Here is a 15796-nt window from a genome sequence, read left to right as displayed (position 1 = left end):
CATACTGAAATGAGTGTATAGTGTGAGCATTTGGGCTCCTGGTGTACCCTCTGCACCAGCTGAGCAAGCAAAAGTCTGCTAAAGCATGGCTTGCCAATTTTATTCCTCCTAGAAATGTCACTGAACTTCTAGCTAAAAAGCAAGCCCACCAGATTAGATATCTAGTCTTCACAGTGATTCTTCTCTTACAAGACCAGATTCAGTGGCAACATTGCTTTAACACTTCAGCTAATTCTGACATAGAGCCTTAATTTGGTAAGTGATGATGTCCAAGTATCTGAAGTTTAAAAAACATTTCAAAACTAGAATGAACTAGAAGAAAGAAATTAAGAATATATAAAATTGTTTCTATGTTATCTATAAATTTATATAGTTGTAGTTTTACAGTATCATAATTTTATGGTTTCTAGTAGAAGAACTGGATTCATTGCTGACCTCCCAGAATACATTAATAGCGAAATTAAAGGAAGAATGTTTTGTGTTGGCAAAAAAGTTGGAACAAATGTCAGAAAAATACAGGTTAGTATATTTTTGTTAACCTGACCCTTTTATTACTAGGACATGCTTCTTTATCTTTTTATTTGTATTTTAATATTTGTTATTTTTCATTTTGTCCCAGGCATTACATATCGTGTCAATGTAATATATGCCCCTTAAAAATTCAGTATAATATACACCCCTTAAGATTATATTTCTGACAATTCATTCAAATTTCTTGGACAATTCCAATGTAAAAATTGCATAGTATTTTCTTCCTTGTGTTCATATTCTTAATATGAAGGGTAGAAAATTGTTTAAAAAGCTACAATTCAAGTTTATCTGAAGTTATATGAAAAATGATAATGATTCAATGATGTCAAAACTGTTGTAATTTTATTTATTTACTGTAGTACTATTTTCACAGTACTACACTACACACTAGACATTGTCTATAAAATATTTGTCATCAAAATTGTTTGTCATTGATGCTCTGATTCTGCTGCTGCTTTTTATCAATCAATAGCAAATCTAAGTTCAAAGTCATTAAAAACTGAGGAAGAGAGCAACACCTGGAAGTAATAATAATTTAAAGAAATACAAAGCTATGGAGGTATCTATTCAAAAGTTCTGTAAGACAGAACCATCTTCTAAAGAAAACATGAATTTTGTAGCTCTTTAGCAGCAAATAATTTGATTTTACATTTTTAAGTGTGAAAATAGTATCTGTTGAAACTTTTTTAGGGTTCATATTTAGAGTGGTAAACTGGACTTCACTGGAGTGTTGGCATTCTGTAGCTTCTGTAAATTACATGCAAAGTGAATGTGGTAATTAAGGCTAGTATTCATCTGATGGCTGATGGGAAGTAAGGAAAACACTCAGCAAAAATAAAATTGGTTTTCAAGACAGGATTCTTCTGCTGGGTGGATTTAATCATCCTCTTGAGGTAATGTAGAAGAGGCAACACTCACTCAAGGAGAGAGCTCATTTACCCCAGTACCCTCTTCCCAGGAATGGTCAAAGTAGATGGCAGACACACACACATGTATATATGTCTGTAATAAATAAAATTTATGATGTTTCCCACGGGTACTCCCTCCACTGCCCATCCTTCTTCCCACTGAATATAAAGTGTTGACTAGCTGTTAAGTGGCTGAAGTGGGGAGATGAATCCCATCCAGAGTGTTTGGGGAAGAAATGAGAAACTTGAGGGACTGTAAGCAATATTCCGATTCAAGTGTTGTGAGGGGTACTTGAGAGAGAAGCAAAGAGAATTTTTCCTCTGAAAAAACAGAGCTTGTCTGCTAAAGTAATGCAAAATCTAAATGGATTCAAATCATATTATTATTTCAGCAATAAAAAAGCACACAGACTTTGTTGCTAGAGCTCACAGTCACAGACTAGTAACTGTAAAGGATGAAGGAAAGACAGAAAACATACTGTGAAAACACATTATTCTCTGAAAATAAATACTAGAGATTGCCAAGTGTTTCTCCACCTAGCAGCATTAGCTGACTATGTCAAAGACCTGAAAAAGGGAAAAGGAGCCCTCTTGCATCTCCAGGAAGTGGTATTTTTTACACAAGAAACTGTAAGGAAGAATGCATGAAAGTGGTTCTGAGAAGTGGTCCTAAAATAGGTTGAGCTTGCCTTCATTGGAATGGGAGCTGCTGCAATCAGTTACAGGGATAGAGAAATAGGTAGAGATTAAAAAAAAGGTGGTAAAAATTAGAACAGCAAGGTGGAACTGGAGGTGGTGGAAAATGGCAGACTAATATAGATGGCTTCACAAAGTGGTGTGATCCGGAGATCAGATGCAGAAAATTATTTTAGCCAAGTTCTAAATGCATGATCAGCACGTATCCCTCAGTAGCACCTCTCCAAATGGCAATCTTCAGCTCATTGTCACTGAATGTTGTGTAAAACCACGTTCTGGGGCAGAATACTGTAGTTTTGTCTTCTGAAAAAGAAGCAGTAATTTAGGGAAGATTTTATAACTTAGTTCTTATTTACATTAATAAAAGCAGATCACAAAGCAGCAGTGTGCCCTATTTTCACAGAAAATATTTTTCCATTCTTTTCCATATTTTTGACCTTACCATAAACTGAATTTTGGACCTGGATATATATTTTCTTGCTGTACCTCTAGAATCTTTGTGCCTTAATTTCCATGGGTTTAAGAAATAACTGTGTGCTACCAATACCATTATTTAATTGGAAGAACACTCAAGTTCTTTTAATAACAGATGCAATAGTAAGTTTATCTAAATTTTATTTTGTTTGATAGGAAGTACCCATTTGTAATAAGAGACTTTTCAAATTTATCTGTGACAGCTACATATTTCTACAATTTCAGTGGAATGCAGCCGAATGGCACATATATTTTTATATTTAATGCAGGTTTTCTGAGAAATCTAAACGCAAGTTTTTGTGTTTATATGTAAGCTGGAACCATTTTTTGAGCTAGTCCCTACACAGAAAGGTGTCAGAAAGACAATGTCACATGAATTATAAACCCTTCAAGCTGTGCAGAAAGAAGATAGTGTCTGTGAAGGTTTTCGTATGCATAGGCATGTTTAAAAATATAGTCCTTTGTTGATTTCTTCTCTGTTTCTCTCTTGTTTTGTTCTTTTTTTTCCTCTGATTGTCACTGTCTGAGTTTCTAGGTTGTAGATTAATGCTTAACACTACCCACTGTGTATTTGTGATTTGCGTTTTGTAATTAAGGGGAACAATGGAAGTCCAGTGGGTCTCGTTATATATAATGGTTGGTTTAATTTGTTTCACTTCTATCTTGTTAATTGTAAATTGATCATTAAGATTTGAATTCTAATCTGTCACCAGGGTTGTGAGTATTGAAGCTAGAGCAATGATCCTGGTTTTAATCACTGATGATGAGAAACAAATTTTATCATTTTGGTACATATTGCAGTTCATATATTTTAACACTGTATTTTATGGTGTTATAAATATTGTTAAATGACTTTTAGTGTAGTTTTACTGTTTGGACTATAATGTATAAATTATATTACTGGTTTGGCAACAGTGGGCATCCAACTGTGTGAGTTTAATTGAAGTAAAGAACACATACCCGGCTGAACTATTTTCTGCATGTTTGGTTGACTGCAGTCATTGCACTCAATACCAGGAGTGAAATGTTTGTTGAAGGTAGCTGTATGAAGATGGGGAAGAGTCTGTCTGAAGGTTCAGTCATTAAAATTAGATGCAACAATACTGCATCAGCAGAAAATATTTTAAAGTGTGTATTTAATTTCTGTGCATGTAAACGATTTTAAGAGCAGGAAAAGGCAGTGTTTAAAAAGCACTGAAATGCAAAAGCAAGTTCAGAGGAGCAAAGGCAGCACTGCCACCTTAGTGTTCAAAAATCAGCTCATCCTAAAGCTATTTGAATTGTGACTATTTAACATTTCCTCCTTTTTTTTCCTTTAGTATTTAAGTGGTTTGGAGGCTAACCTGTTTGGGGTTTTTTCCAAGACTCTTCCAGCAAAGATGGTAGATGAAACCTTAAAGTGTTTTTTAAATAGAAGTTGAGGTAGTTAAACAGATCCAGAAATATAGAGGAATTTCTTTTCTGTTGTTGCTTCTGCCCCCATCAATTATTTTTGATATAGTGACAAGTGAATGAGATTTGGCAAAATCTATTATGCATCCAATTGCAAGCATGCATTTTACATTTTCATGTGATGTTGTAGCTTTGCTCTGTGCACTTTCAAAATAACTGTGATTTCATACAGGTCATTTGAGTGTACCAGATCTCAGAAGCACACACAGATCCATGACTGCCTGGCTTGTGGAGCCAGCCTGAGTCTGCAGAAGTGCCCCTTCCTGCTGAGTTCGGCTCCAGTGGCAGCACTCCAAATGCCTGCATGCTTCAGTTTCTACTGAGTCCACCACAGCTTATTGCTCAGACTGTTGGACCCAGAGTAGCTCTGGTGGAACAACATCAGCACATCCATGCTGTGTCCTTTAGTTATGCAGGATCCATCAGACACAGTGATTAGTGCACAGATTCCTCTAATTTGCTTCTGTCCCTGGCATTGTGAGTGAACTATCCCTGAAGTTCAGCACTGTGTGCTTTGATACTTACCCCCCTCTCTTTTTCTTGGGAGTTGTTCAGAAGCATTTACACAGGACTGGTCGTACCTCTGGCTGAGTGGAATTCCTACTCCTGTATAAATGTGCTGTACCTTTCAGTACAGTTATTAGGCTTAGTACAATTATGGTGGGTTTGTTGGTTTGGTTTTTTTTTTAAGCCAACAATGTGTGAAGTTACTTAAGTATTGCAGAATTAGTTGCCTTACCTTAATCTTTGGAAACTGAGGTGGATGAAAGGTGTATTTAAAGATACAGAGGGAATCATTGACAAGTGACAATGGAAGACTCTTGGTATGCAGTATTGTATTGGACTGGTGTTCTCTCTTTAATGCCAACACTCACGAGCCTTTTAACATGGACCTAACCATTCTGTCCTTCATATGTGCTGTCCTTCAAAACTTCAGTGTCATTATATACTTGAGTCTTGGTGGTTGGACTCTTAGTTACATGGGAAATGACGTTGTGTAAATAATGTCATAATTAGAATTTTTTTTCTGTGTTTAACTGTAATTACAAAAGATGTTTTAGGAGAAGACAACACTCATAACGTGCTTCAAAGCACCAGGTATTTAGAGCTCTATTTTAGAGACTGGAGATTATGATACTCATGGTTTTAATTAACTCATTACTTATTTTTGTTTCATTAATTGTGATTTGCAGTAGTGTTTTGATTTTGATTGATTTGAATTACTTGATCTTTCCAGAAGGACTTTGGACACCTACAAGTGTAATGGAGATGAAGAAATCCTTATAAAACTTGGAGAATTTTATCACCTTGAAAGTAGCTTCTGCTGTTTCCATGAATGAGACAGTCACATATAAATAGAGAAAAAGAAGCAGGATCTCCTAGTTGGGAAACCCAACAAATGTGATAATTTACAGTATTTCTACATGGCAAATGCTGTTGCTGAATTTTGCTGGCAAGAAAGGAATGCAGAATTGAATTTAGTCCCGTGTCAGGTCTCTTTGAGCTGCTCTGCAGTGCAACGTTGCTTTTATCCACTGGTTGTCTGTCTTACAGTATCAGTATCAAGTACAGACTGCATTCACATTGTGTGATAACAGTTGGTCCAGCTGGCAGTGCTTTGTTAATGCTGACATTTAAGTTACTAGTATTTCTGTAAAATGGTCAGTGGAAAAATTCCATTTCTGCTACCTTCCTATAACATCCTGCCCACTGTTATGTACCCATCCAGGAAATTCCTGTGCACTGGAATCTATCAGCACAATTCTGTTGTATTTGTGTGTGATCTTCCTTAATAGAGCTGTAACTCTCAATCTAAATTCAATTACATACAGTCTCAATCCAAAGTTTCCTTTGCTAAGTTCTTTTAGATTCACAGATGATACCATGCATTGTTCTCTATTTAAACATGAAAAGATCATGTTGTCATTCCTAGATTTGACTTGTCAATGTAACAACATGTTTTTGAAGGAGGAGTATTCCTTCCTCCCTGCACTTTGTTGTATTTTTCAGAATGTCAGTTGTTGTTGCATTCTGTAACAGCCAGGAAGGTAAAGTATCTTTCTGCTGTTATTGCAGCATATTTAAGTTTATGATTTAAAGATATATCTGAAGCTTTTTAACCTTGAGATATGGAGTGGCAGATGCCATAAATCAAATTTACTTACTTTTGATTCGTAGTTTCTGATGGTATAGCAGATTCTGACATGTTCTCATTAACCTTTTCCAAAGAGTTAAAACTGTACAAGTGCATAATGTATATTTTATCACTATTTAATCTGAGGTCTTTTCCTGATATTAAGAAACAGCTCATGCCTGTTTCTCCATGGGCTGATGGTTAGAGATGTAGCAAGTAGCAGTCCCAGGTCATTCATGGATCTGGTGTCTCTCCTCACTCGTGAAGAATAAGAATTGCTTAGAAGTGACTAATATTCTTAAAGGCTGTGCTGAATTTTTTGTAGATTAGTGTGTGCCTGTATGATTTGTCCCTTGTTTCTGAAAGTTTAGTTAATTTTGCTCTTAGTTAGACTTTGGGTTTTTGGTTGAGTGTGAGTATTTTTTGTGGGGGAGGAGTTTATGAGGGTTTTGTTGTTGATGGTTTTTTTTAATCTGTGCAATGTTATTTTAGACATAGGAGGTTACTAAAGTTTCTAAAACAGTAGCATTATTGAAAGTTCAACCTGTGAACTGTTGAGAGTTCAACCTATAAAGTTGAGTCAAGGTTGAACAAGGTTTTAGTAGCTGGTTTTTTAAACTAAATGTTAGCTTTTGCTAATAAAGAAGTTGAAATGTGTTTCCAAAATGTTAGCTAAATTCTTCCTTAACAAGTATGAATTTACATGTATTGATCTTATTTAACATCAATGCATAATGCCAAATGGCATGCCTGTTTAAATTAGGATGAAATTAGCATAGCCGACCTATAATTGAGTGATTGCCAGTGGCATATTTAGAAGATAACCAGCAGTATCATCTTCTTTTGTCTCATCTGAAACAGCATTTTGTTTCTATAAGTTCTAGTTTGTTTATGCGTTACATATAAATGTATGAAATGTTATAAATGCTGAAGCCACATATTGATGGCACACTGCAGGATGAAATCTGACAACATCCATCATCGTTTGTTTTACTTCTGTAGATCTGAAGTCAACCAGCTTAGTCAGGAAAAAGAGTATCTTCATGGCAGATTGGAGAAGATGCAGAAACGGAATGATGAATTAGACCAACAATGTATCCAGCATGGGAGAATACATGAGAGAATGAAGTCAAGGTAGGAGGTCCTGTTAATCTGTCAGTATGTGGTATGCTCAACTGTACCGGTCGTGTTGTGTAAACATAAAAATGACATGAGGTTGTGTGAAAGTAATATTCTTTCCGTGTGAAATGACCACTCCTTCCCCCTCCTGTCAAGTTGTTTTTTTTAACATCTTTTGCTTGTGCCATTTTGGATAAATAAAAGGAAAGCTTGAACAACATAGTCTTCCAAAGAATTTAAACCTAGTACATATGTGTGTGGGCTGCTTCGGCTGTTCTCTGCTCTAACTTGTATGAATAGTCTTACAATTTCAATAAAAAAAAAAAAAAAGAAGGAGGGGGAAGCTGGGGAGGAAGGAGGGAGGAGGTTATTCAGTGATGTGAATGTAGAGTACATAAGTGTGTTCCATTATGCCATGTAATAGTTGTATTTTTGGGGTTTACCATCATTTAACTTGTATAAAGAGACAAATCTTACTGAAAATCATAGTACCAGAGAAATACTGACCATTTCTAGGCACCACTAGCTTTGCAGAGAAGCAGTGACTTCCTCAGGATGAGGTGGGAGCAGCTGCAGCAAGACTAGTGTGAAATATTTTCACCAATATCAATTGACTGTTCTGGCCAGAGTATCTAGATTGATAATGGCTTGTGCTGTGATATAGATTAGGCTTCCTCAAGGATCACTGTGGATTCTTTTTCCTTTCAGTTCCAGAAAGTTCATCTAAGCTTTCTTCTTCTGTTTTCCACTCCATATTAAATGTAACAGGCACTGGAGGGAGTTCTGACATGCTTGTGGAGGTAGAGGATGAAGTAAAGAGGAGGCTGAGAGGCAACTCTGCAAATCCAGTCATCCAAGCTACCTCTTGTCAGTAGTCAAAGGCAAAATGCAGTTTAACTTTATTTGGACTAGACAGCCCTTACTGGGAAAAATTCTGTTTGCTTTTTTTCATCATTGACCACCTGAGAGGAGCAGAGCTTGCAAGTATTAAAGCAGCCAGTCCTGTATGCTCATTTCTTTAAAGTATTGATTTTTAATTTTTTTTTACTGCCATCTCTTTATTCTCTGTCTATAATCTTCTTTCTTACAAGCACTTCATGTGTTCATTTCTGTCATCCAGAACCACTTCTTTCCTCTTCCCTTTCAGATTTCTGTCTGTACTTCATCCTGTTCTTCTGTAACCTTAGATTGTCATAATCATTTATAGCTCAGAGAACAAAGAAATTCAAAACGCTGCAACTGCATCCCTAATCTGTGTAACCACACAATCTTTCTGTTTATCTCACCTCCCTTTTTCTTTAGTTGTAGTGGATTCTTACATATGCAGGACTGAGTATTCAAGTTTACTTTCAGGAGAAAAAATTTTTCCCCTTCTTTTTTCTCCTAGCTGTTCTTTTGTAGAATTATGGGTATGTAGTAGAATTTAAAAGTGCTTTGCAAGTTTTTAGGGTAACCTTTCCTCTATCTATTTTTATAAATAAGATAGCTCTACTTCAAAATGTTGCTCATTCTCTGCTGCAGCAGCAATGATTATACACTAGAAAAGACTGAAAGCATTAATCCAGAACACAAAAGTGGTTTGAAAGCAGAGTGGTCATGCTGCAGGCAATGCCTTACCTTCTGCTGCTGTTTTGCAGACAACAGAGAAAGCAGGGCAGTAATAGCATTTGTCTTATTTAATATTTTAGAATATGTAAATATGGCAGAGATTATCAGGTGTTCTAAACATGAGCAATATACTTTACCAGTATTTTAAGAGATGGCTCTTTTAAAATATTTTTAATTGTTATCTTGCACTCTAGTAATTTAAAATCCAACTAATAAGTGACAAGACTGATACTCTAAACTGCTTTTAAAAATCAGTGTAATCTAATTTTAATTTCCATGTGAAAACTGTAGTAGATTTTCAGGATTAATTCCCAAATGCTGTAAATTGGTCATGAAGTTTACAAATCTAGGTGAATAAAAGAAGAAGGAGTAACTACCCCAAGAAATAAATCTCCCAGTTCCATATATTTATGTTGAAGGATTTCCACTAAATAAAAATAGTAATTTTTCTCTTCTGATTTTGAAACTAGAAATCTGACTATACTATATAGTGAAAGCAGAACAACAAATAATAATCTATGTTGCCTCAGATTTTCATCCATCACTTAGATACTAATAATCTCAACAAAATACTGGTGATGGTTACTTCTTAACACATTTGTTTCTCCTTTGTATGCAGCTACAAATAGCAGTGGTCGTTTTGCAGCACAGTCCCACAGACTTCATTCTGACCTAATTTTCTAGCTGCTGTTATTCTGGATCTTCAGAAAATTTTTTGTATTAAAATGATTTTGGCTAAACTTAGAACCTAACATTTGCATTTTAAAAATTAGGTGTTGTGATATTTGCTTGAGAAGATATCACTGTCCATACTTGTTTTATTCAGGGACAGCATGACAGGACCTGATATAACTGTTTTGTGGAAGAAACAATACCTAAATGTCAGTCAGAATTTCTTTTGTAGCAAAAATGTTTTGGCAATCATAATAGTTGCACTCCTGAAAGTGATCAAGAAAAGTGTTTTAGTGTCATTCCTACCTCTGTGTGAATTTGTGCTGCAAATGAATATAGTCCAAAATTAAATAAGCAAATTTCTAAGGAGATTACTTTAAGTTCCAGTCATTAAACAGGGTATGGAATCAGCCTTTTCAGTGTAATGGAAATATCCAGCCCTTTTGATGTGTTTTTACTCAGTGAAATATGGCATTAAAAGAAGTAGATGTCCTTCCTAAATGAAACAGTTGTGGCATGCTGCTGAGGCAAACTTGAATTGAAAGGTGACATGTTAAGAGTCCAAGTGGAGTTGGTCATCATGTGTATCTTCATGGATATGAATCTTGCAGAAATTTATATCTGTTGTGTAGCAGAGTCCATTTTTATAAATTTTCAACCTCAAAGCAAACTGTCTTATTAAATTCTTCAAATTCCCATTCTGTAGATTTGTGTTCATAGTAGAAATTAGCAGACAGCAGAAAGTACAGAATTTCTTGTAAGGCAGCTGTAAAGGTAGAAACTAGCCAGGAATAAAAAGAATATGAAGCAAAACTAAAAGATTTCTATCTTTTGGGTTTGTTTTTTTTTGTGCTCCACTCTACATAATTTGAATAGATTCCAGATGAAGGAAAATTCAAAGCCAAATGAACTGGGGAACTGTATATATAAAGTTGGTTCATTCTTTCCTCAATCAGTTTTCAAACTGAATTCCCAGGTGTGCATTTTCACCTCTGTACTTAGACCAGTTCTGTAAATGCAGATTCACTTTCTCACAATCTCTTTTCTCTTCCAACTTGAAGAGTAAGAAGAAAAAGACAAGAACCTGCCTAGATCTATTATTGTTTGAACATATATATGAGTAAGTATTATTTGCCCAAGCTGCCATGGGTCAGGATTTCATCAGGCTGTTTAAGCTTTCACTGAACTTAATTGACAACTCTTATAATTAAAAGGTTCAATTATGGCTTTACTTTTCTTCATCTTCTCTTCTCGTAAAACAAGCATTTGATTGTAATGCAGCTATTTAGAGGATTGCTTCTGTGGACAGCCAGTGTCTAAAATGGGGAGGCATTTAATGAAATATAACATAGCTCTTTTCCTTGGATGTTTCCTGTTGAAGACCTTCAAGCAGGAGAAGAAAATCCTAGGCAATTTCTTTTTTTCTTTTTTTCTTTTCAAGCTAAACCAAACATGCCTTTACTTTTTATCAAGCAGTTAAAGGAGAAAAAAAAAACATTTGGACTGTAGTTTATAGGAAATATAAGGCTCTTTTTAAATCTTTTTAATAAAACATAAATTTAGATGCTTCTAATGAGTTTCTTTCCAAACATTTTTCTAAAGTTCAGCATATGGAATTTGGGGCTATGAATTTTCTCTCAGATCTTACTAATTTTAATTTTTGCTGTAATGTGTATGATCAATGTCCAATCTCTGTAACATTAACAATAATGATACATTTAATGCAAATCTGTGTGGGGCTTTTTGTTGTGGTAGCTTTTTGGAGGTGACACTGTTAGACGTATTTCGACTGTATTTTTGCTAGCTAAAGTTAAAAAGAAGAGCCTACAGGACTGGCAGTTTGGGGCAGATGTGTGTCTATTCCTTAGGCATCAGTGGTTGTAAGTTAACTATAAAAATGTTACAACCATCTGTGTAACAAGACGGCAGAGATCTGCTCTCGCCTGTTACTATAAATAAGAAGGAGATTTGTTTGACTTCATAGACATTGGATTTATAAAGACTCTATGTGTCAAATTGGAGCTACGTGCCATGTTGCTGAGATGTGTCTGCAGCCAACTACCTGGGGTGTCTTCCCCTTCAGACATTCTAGTGTGGTGCAGCAGCTGTGCAGAAATGTCTGTATAGCACAACATGTGACAAATTATATTTGTTTTCTACCTATGGGAAATGTATGATTCTTATGGATAAGCTTATATGGAAGGGTAGCTAAAATGGATCTTTAAACAGAGTACTCGAGTGAAAATGTGATACTCAGTTTGACAAGGATTTTAAAGGCTATTTTGCACCGTTATTTTTTTGTCTTGTTACTAAGTGGTAGTGTATGCAAGATCATGTATGCTTAAGAGAGCACGTATCTGAGGGAATTGAGACATATCTAGAGAGAATACACCAGCATTTTCAAATATCTGCTATGTAAAATCACAATAGCTATTTTGCTGTCACTATTACACTGCTGAATAGAAATTTTGGATTTCCTGGCAAATCTTCGGTAGATCTACTAATTAAAATTAATTCTTGATAACTGGAGCAATCAAGTTGCATTTGACTTTTTACATTTTCTCCTTAAAACTGAAGTACTTTTTTGTGTGTATGTGTGTTTACAAGAAACAATGATGGACGGACAAATTTAGGTTGTCATTACCTGAAAGACCTTTATTTTCTTCCAGTCCAGTTCATTCTCCGTTAAATACATTATCCTCCTTATTCTACAGATAGATTAGTATATTTTTTGAGTGACAATGAGGTCAATTGTTCCTATATTTTATTAGAATCTGTTTAATCATCTGATCAATCATCTGTTTAGCAATGCAATCATAGATTAAAAATGCACTATATTGTGGCTTTTTAGTTTAAAGTGCATTAATCTTTAAATTGAAAATAGAGATTGACATAGGTAATGTCCATAGAAACTTTGATATTAAAGATATAGAGTTACTCACATTGTCTCAATGTCTAAAGAGCAGCGTGCTGCACTTTTTCCTGAGCATCATTACTCACGCCCACGTCTCTTTGGCGTGGTTTTGCTATAACAGGTTGGCTGTAGCAATTGGAGATACATAATTGTTTGTGCAGCCCTTCATGCAAGGAGTTTGTAAAAAGCTTTGTGGTCACTGTGTGTCAGCACTGCGGTGCAGACAGATAAAACTCTCAGCTCTGTCCAGACCTTGGGGTTGTCACTATTACTCAATTATTTTATTACTATTTAATAGATTCATATTTTAGACTGAGAAGTGTATAGTACAGAGACCTGCTATTAGGAAATAATTAGTGGCTAGTCTGTATACACTCTACACACACATATAAGTTGCAAATCCTACCAGAGTCTGAATGTGTATTTGGCTTTTGTTTAATACTGGGGTGTTTGCTCACAGTTCAAATTCTCTGGAATAGAAATTGGATGTTCAGAATCTCTCCCTCTCTACACCTCTGTTGTTCACCATTTGTCTATTTACTATATATCTTTTTAATTATTTTTTCCCTTTCTCAGTTTAAATAGGTGTCTATATATAGTGTGATATAAATACATCTATTATTTATGTTTTTATATGTATAATATCCCCATTCAAAATAGTTAATAAATTACATAAGTTTATAAGACCCCAAACACTGTTTTTAAAGATTTATTCCCCATCTACCTAAACAGTAGACATACAAAGCAAAAATTTCCTTAGTTGTTAGAAAAATTGAAGGAGTATACAAAGAGTGAAATACTAGATTTTCATAAAATGCTGCAAAATTGTGTGCCAATAAGTTCTCAGCTTTAAGAAGCAAATAGGAAGCAGAGGGGAATATCCTACCCAATTTCCAGAGGGATATTTAGGGAACTTAATAATATTCTGTAAGATGTATTCTAGGTCACAGAGCACTGTGTTAATCTGTTTCCAAGTGTGTGTATTTAAAATATATGTACCTATATATTTAGTCTATACACACATATATTTCTTTGAGAATGTATTGAGCTCCTCTGTAGGCCTCACCATTCCAATTTGGATAACTTATTCCACTGATCTTTTCATTGGGATCCTTCTTATTTTTGGTCTGAATTAATCTCTGTTTCATTTGTACCTACTTGTCTTTGAGCCAAAACTGGGACAAGTAGTTCTTCAAAAGAATCTGCAGTGGTAATGCAAATAATTGTAGACAATGGATGTGTCTATTCAGTCCTACCTCTGTTATAAGTAAAGCCTTCCTCCTTGTTCTTCTTTTTGCAATAAGCTCTTCATCACCTTGGTGTTCTGATAGTTGATCTTTTTTAAATATGAGCAGTCAAAACTGTCTTGGGTCTTGGATGGGGACATTTAAATATATTTGTATATATAAAATTGATATATTTACTAGAAATTCCTTGACTAATGAGTCCTACAGTCACGTTTGCCTTTTTGACAGCTTCACTAAGAAATGCATCCAGGACCTCTTTCACCCAAGTAAATTCAAGTTTTCAGCAGAGACTTTTACTATGAATTGAGAAAGTATTGAGTATATAGTGTAAGACTTTCATCCCATGTCTGCTGTTTCAATCTTCTGAGTCATCTATTTCTTTCTGTGCAGTATCCCAGACTTTCTCGAAGGTGATAACATCTCTTAAATTTATCAGCCCACTCCTCCTTTTTTTGTGCTGAGTCATAATTCAAAATATTCAAAAATCTGTTTAAATGTGAAGAAATTCTCAGAGAATTCTTCTTCCCTTTCAATTGTTCCTGTTGGCTGTGCTCTTTGTTTCAGTCAGTTAGTTTTCAACAACTTAGTTAACAATTCCTGATGGGTGTGATATTTAATGTTTTGCTAAAGTTAATATTGGTAAGATTTACTGCATTTCCTTTATAAAAAATTGAACTTTCAAAGAGTTTAGGGTTCATGTGACCAAAACCACTTCATCTAGCTTATGTTTCAATTTCTCATGTTCCAATTACCTCTCCATGTCCTTATATATTCCTTTAGTTTCTGAATTTGTTGCAGCCTTTTTTTTTGCATTTGAGGTCATGTTAATGGGCTGATAATTATCTGAATTACCTTCTTTAAGGATTAGTTAATGCTGCACTTGATTTAATTGCATAACAATACAGTCAATATGAGGAAAAAGGTGTAGAGGGGAAGTCACAATGTCTCTGTTCACTTTGCGCATCAAGACTGTTGGCCACCACAATTTTAATGTTTGAGGAACTGGAAGATGATATCAAAAGTTGTATTGGTCCATGTCTCAAAGAAAAGCTAGGTGGGAAAATAGCCAGGTTTGCTTGTTCCTGTACTGAACAGCTACCAGCTCTCTGACTTACACCCCCTCTGCAAGAGTCTGGTAATTGTCCACTTCTGAGAGTATCTTCTACCCTACTATTTTAATGTATTCTGCCTTCTCCAAAACATAAAGAGGGAGAGTTCATATTCATGCCATCATGAACTGAGTCAAAGCCTACAGCTCACTAATAGTAAGCTTGTGTTCTTGTCTACTAGGAATGTAAAAAGCCCTGAAATATGTGTGATATAAAACGGCACAACATAAGGTTCCAGGCTGTTCTTGTTACTTTCTGTTGTCAGCACAGTTGCTGGTTTTCAAATTTAAATGTTAATTTAGCATTAACGAAGCATTCTTGATTCCTCTAAAATGGAGGTGGATAAAGGTGATGTCTTTGACAGCTCAGCCCAGACTCTCCTTGATTCGGCAAGATCTAGAAATTCTTGTCGCTATGCAGATCATAACTGACACTGAAAAAGATGTGTAAAACTGGACAGAAACGCACCCGTTGTTTTCCAGGGGAACCCCATTTTATTCTCCTACATTTGCTACATACCTGCAAGAGTTTTAATTTTGGATAGGGGTTGCTTCTGCTGGTGATACATGATTGTGTTATTCCACCAATTTATCCCTTCACCACCAGCATATCTGTTTTGAAACACTTTGCCTTCAGTGTCTGGTAGTAACAGCTCTGGTCCAAGGTGGTAGTTATGGACCAGTCTTCCTCACCACTTTCCCCAGAGATGTGAAATAAGAAGTGAGCAAGCTGGGTCAATGTGCTTCTTTGCTGTCTTGAGCAGAACTGCTATGTTTCTAGAAACATAGCCTTTTAATGGCAAGAGAAAGCACCAAAAAGCATATCTGTCTTGTTCATTCAAGTTAGCTTGAGTTTATTTAAGTTACCTGCTCAAATGTACCCAGAATTACAAAATAAAGGTTTCTGCCTTTCCAAAAAGGTAATAGCCTTTC

General features: G+C 35.4%; 1 protein-coding gene across 9 annotated transcripts in view; it reads left to right on the top strand.

The window, feature by feature from the left end:
* Positions 1–15796, top strand: part of SDCCAG8 (SHH signaling and ciliogenesis regulator SDCCAG8) — a 104640-nt gene that overhangs the window by 58849 nt on the left and 29995 nt on the right. For 5 of the 9 annotated variants that reach the window (XM_068185414.1, XM_068185408.1, XM_068185407.1 and 2 more), the window contains exons 15-16: positions 411–519; positions 7198–7329. In XM_068185414.1, the coding sequence (XP_068041515.1) occupies positions 411–519; positions 7198–7329 (241 nt within the window). The remainder of the gene's footprint in view (positions 1–410; positions 520–7197; positions 7330–15796) is intronic. The other 4 variants (XM_068185410.1, XM_068185411.1, XM_068185413.1 and 1 more) reach the window with 2 other exon arrangements.

This window comes from Anomalospiza imberbis, chromosome 3, assembly GCF_031753505.1.
Source record: "Anomalospiza imberbis isolate Cuckoo-Finch-1a 21T00152 chromosome 3, ASM3175350v1, whole genome shotgun sequence".
Lineage (NCBI taxonomy): Eukaryota > Metazoa > Chordata > Aves > Passeriformes > Viduidae > Anomalospiza > Anomalospiza imberbis.
Note: the sequence above shows the minus strand (reverse complement) of the source record. Positions and strands in the feature narration are given on the sequence as shown.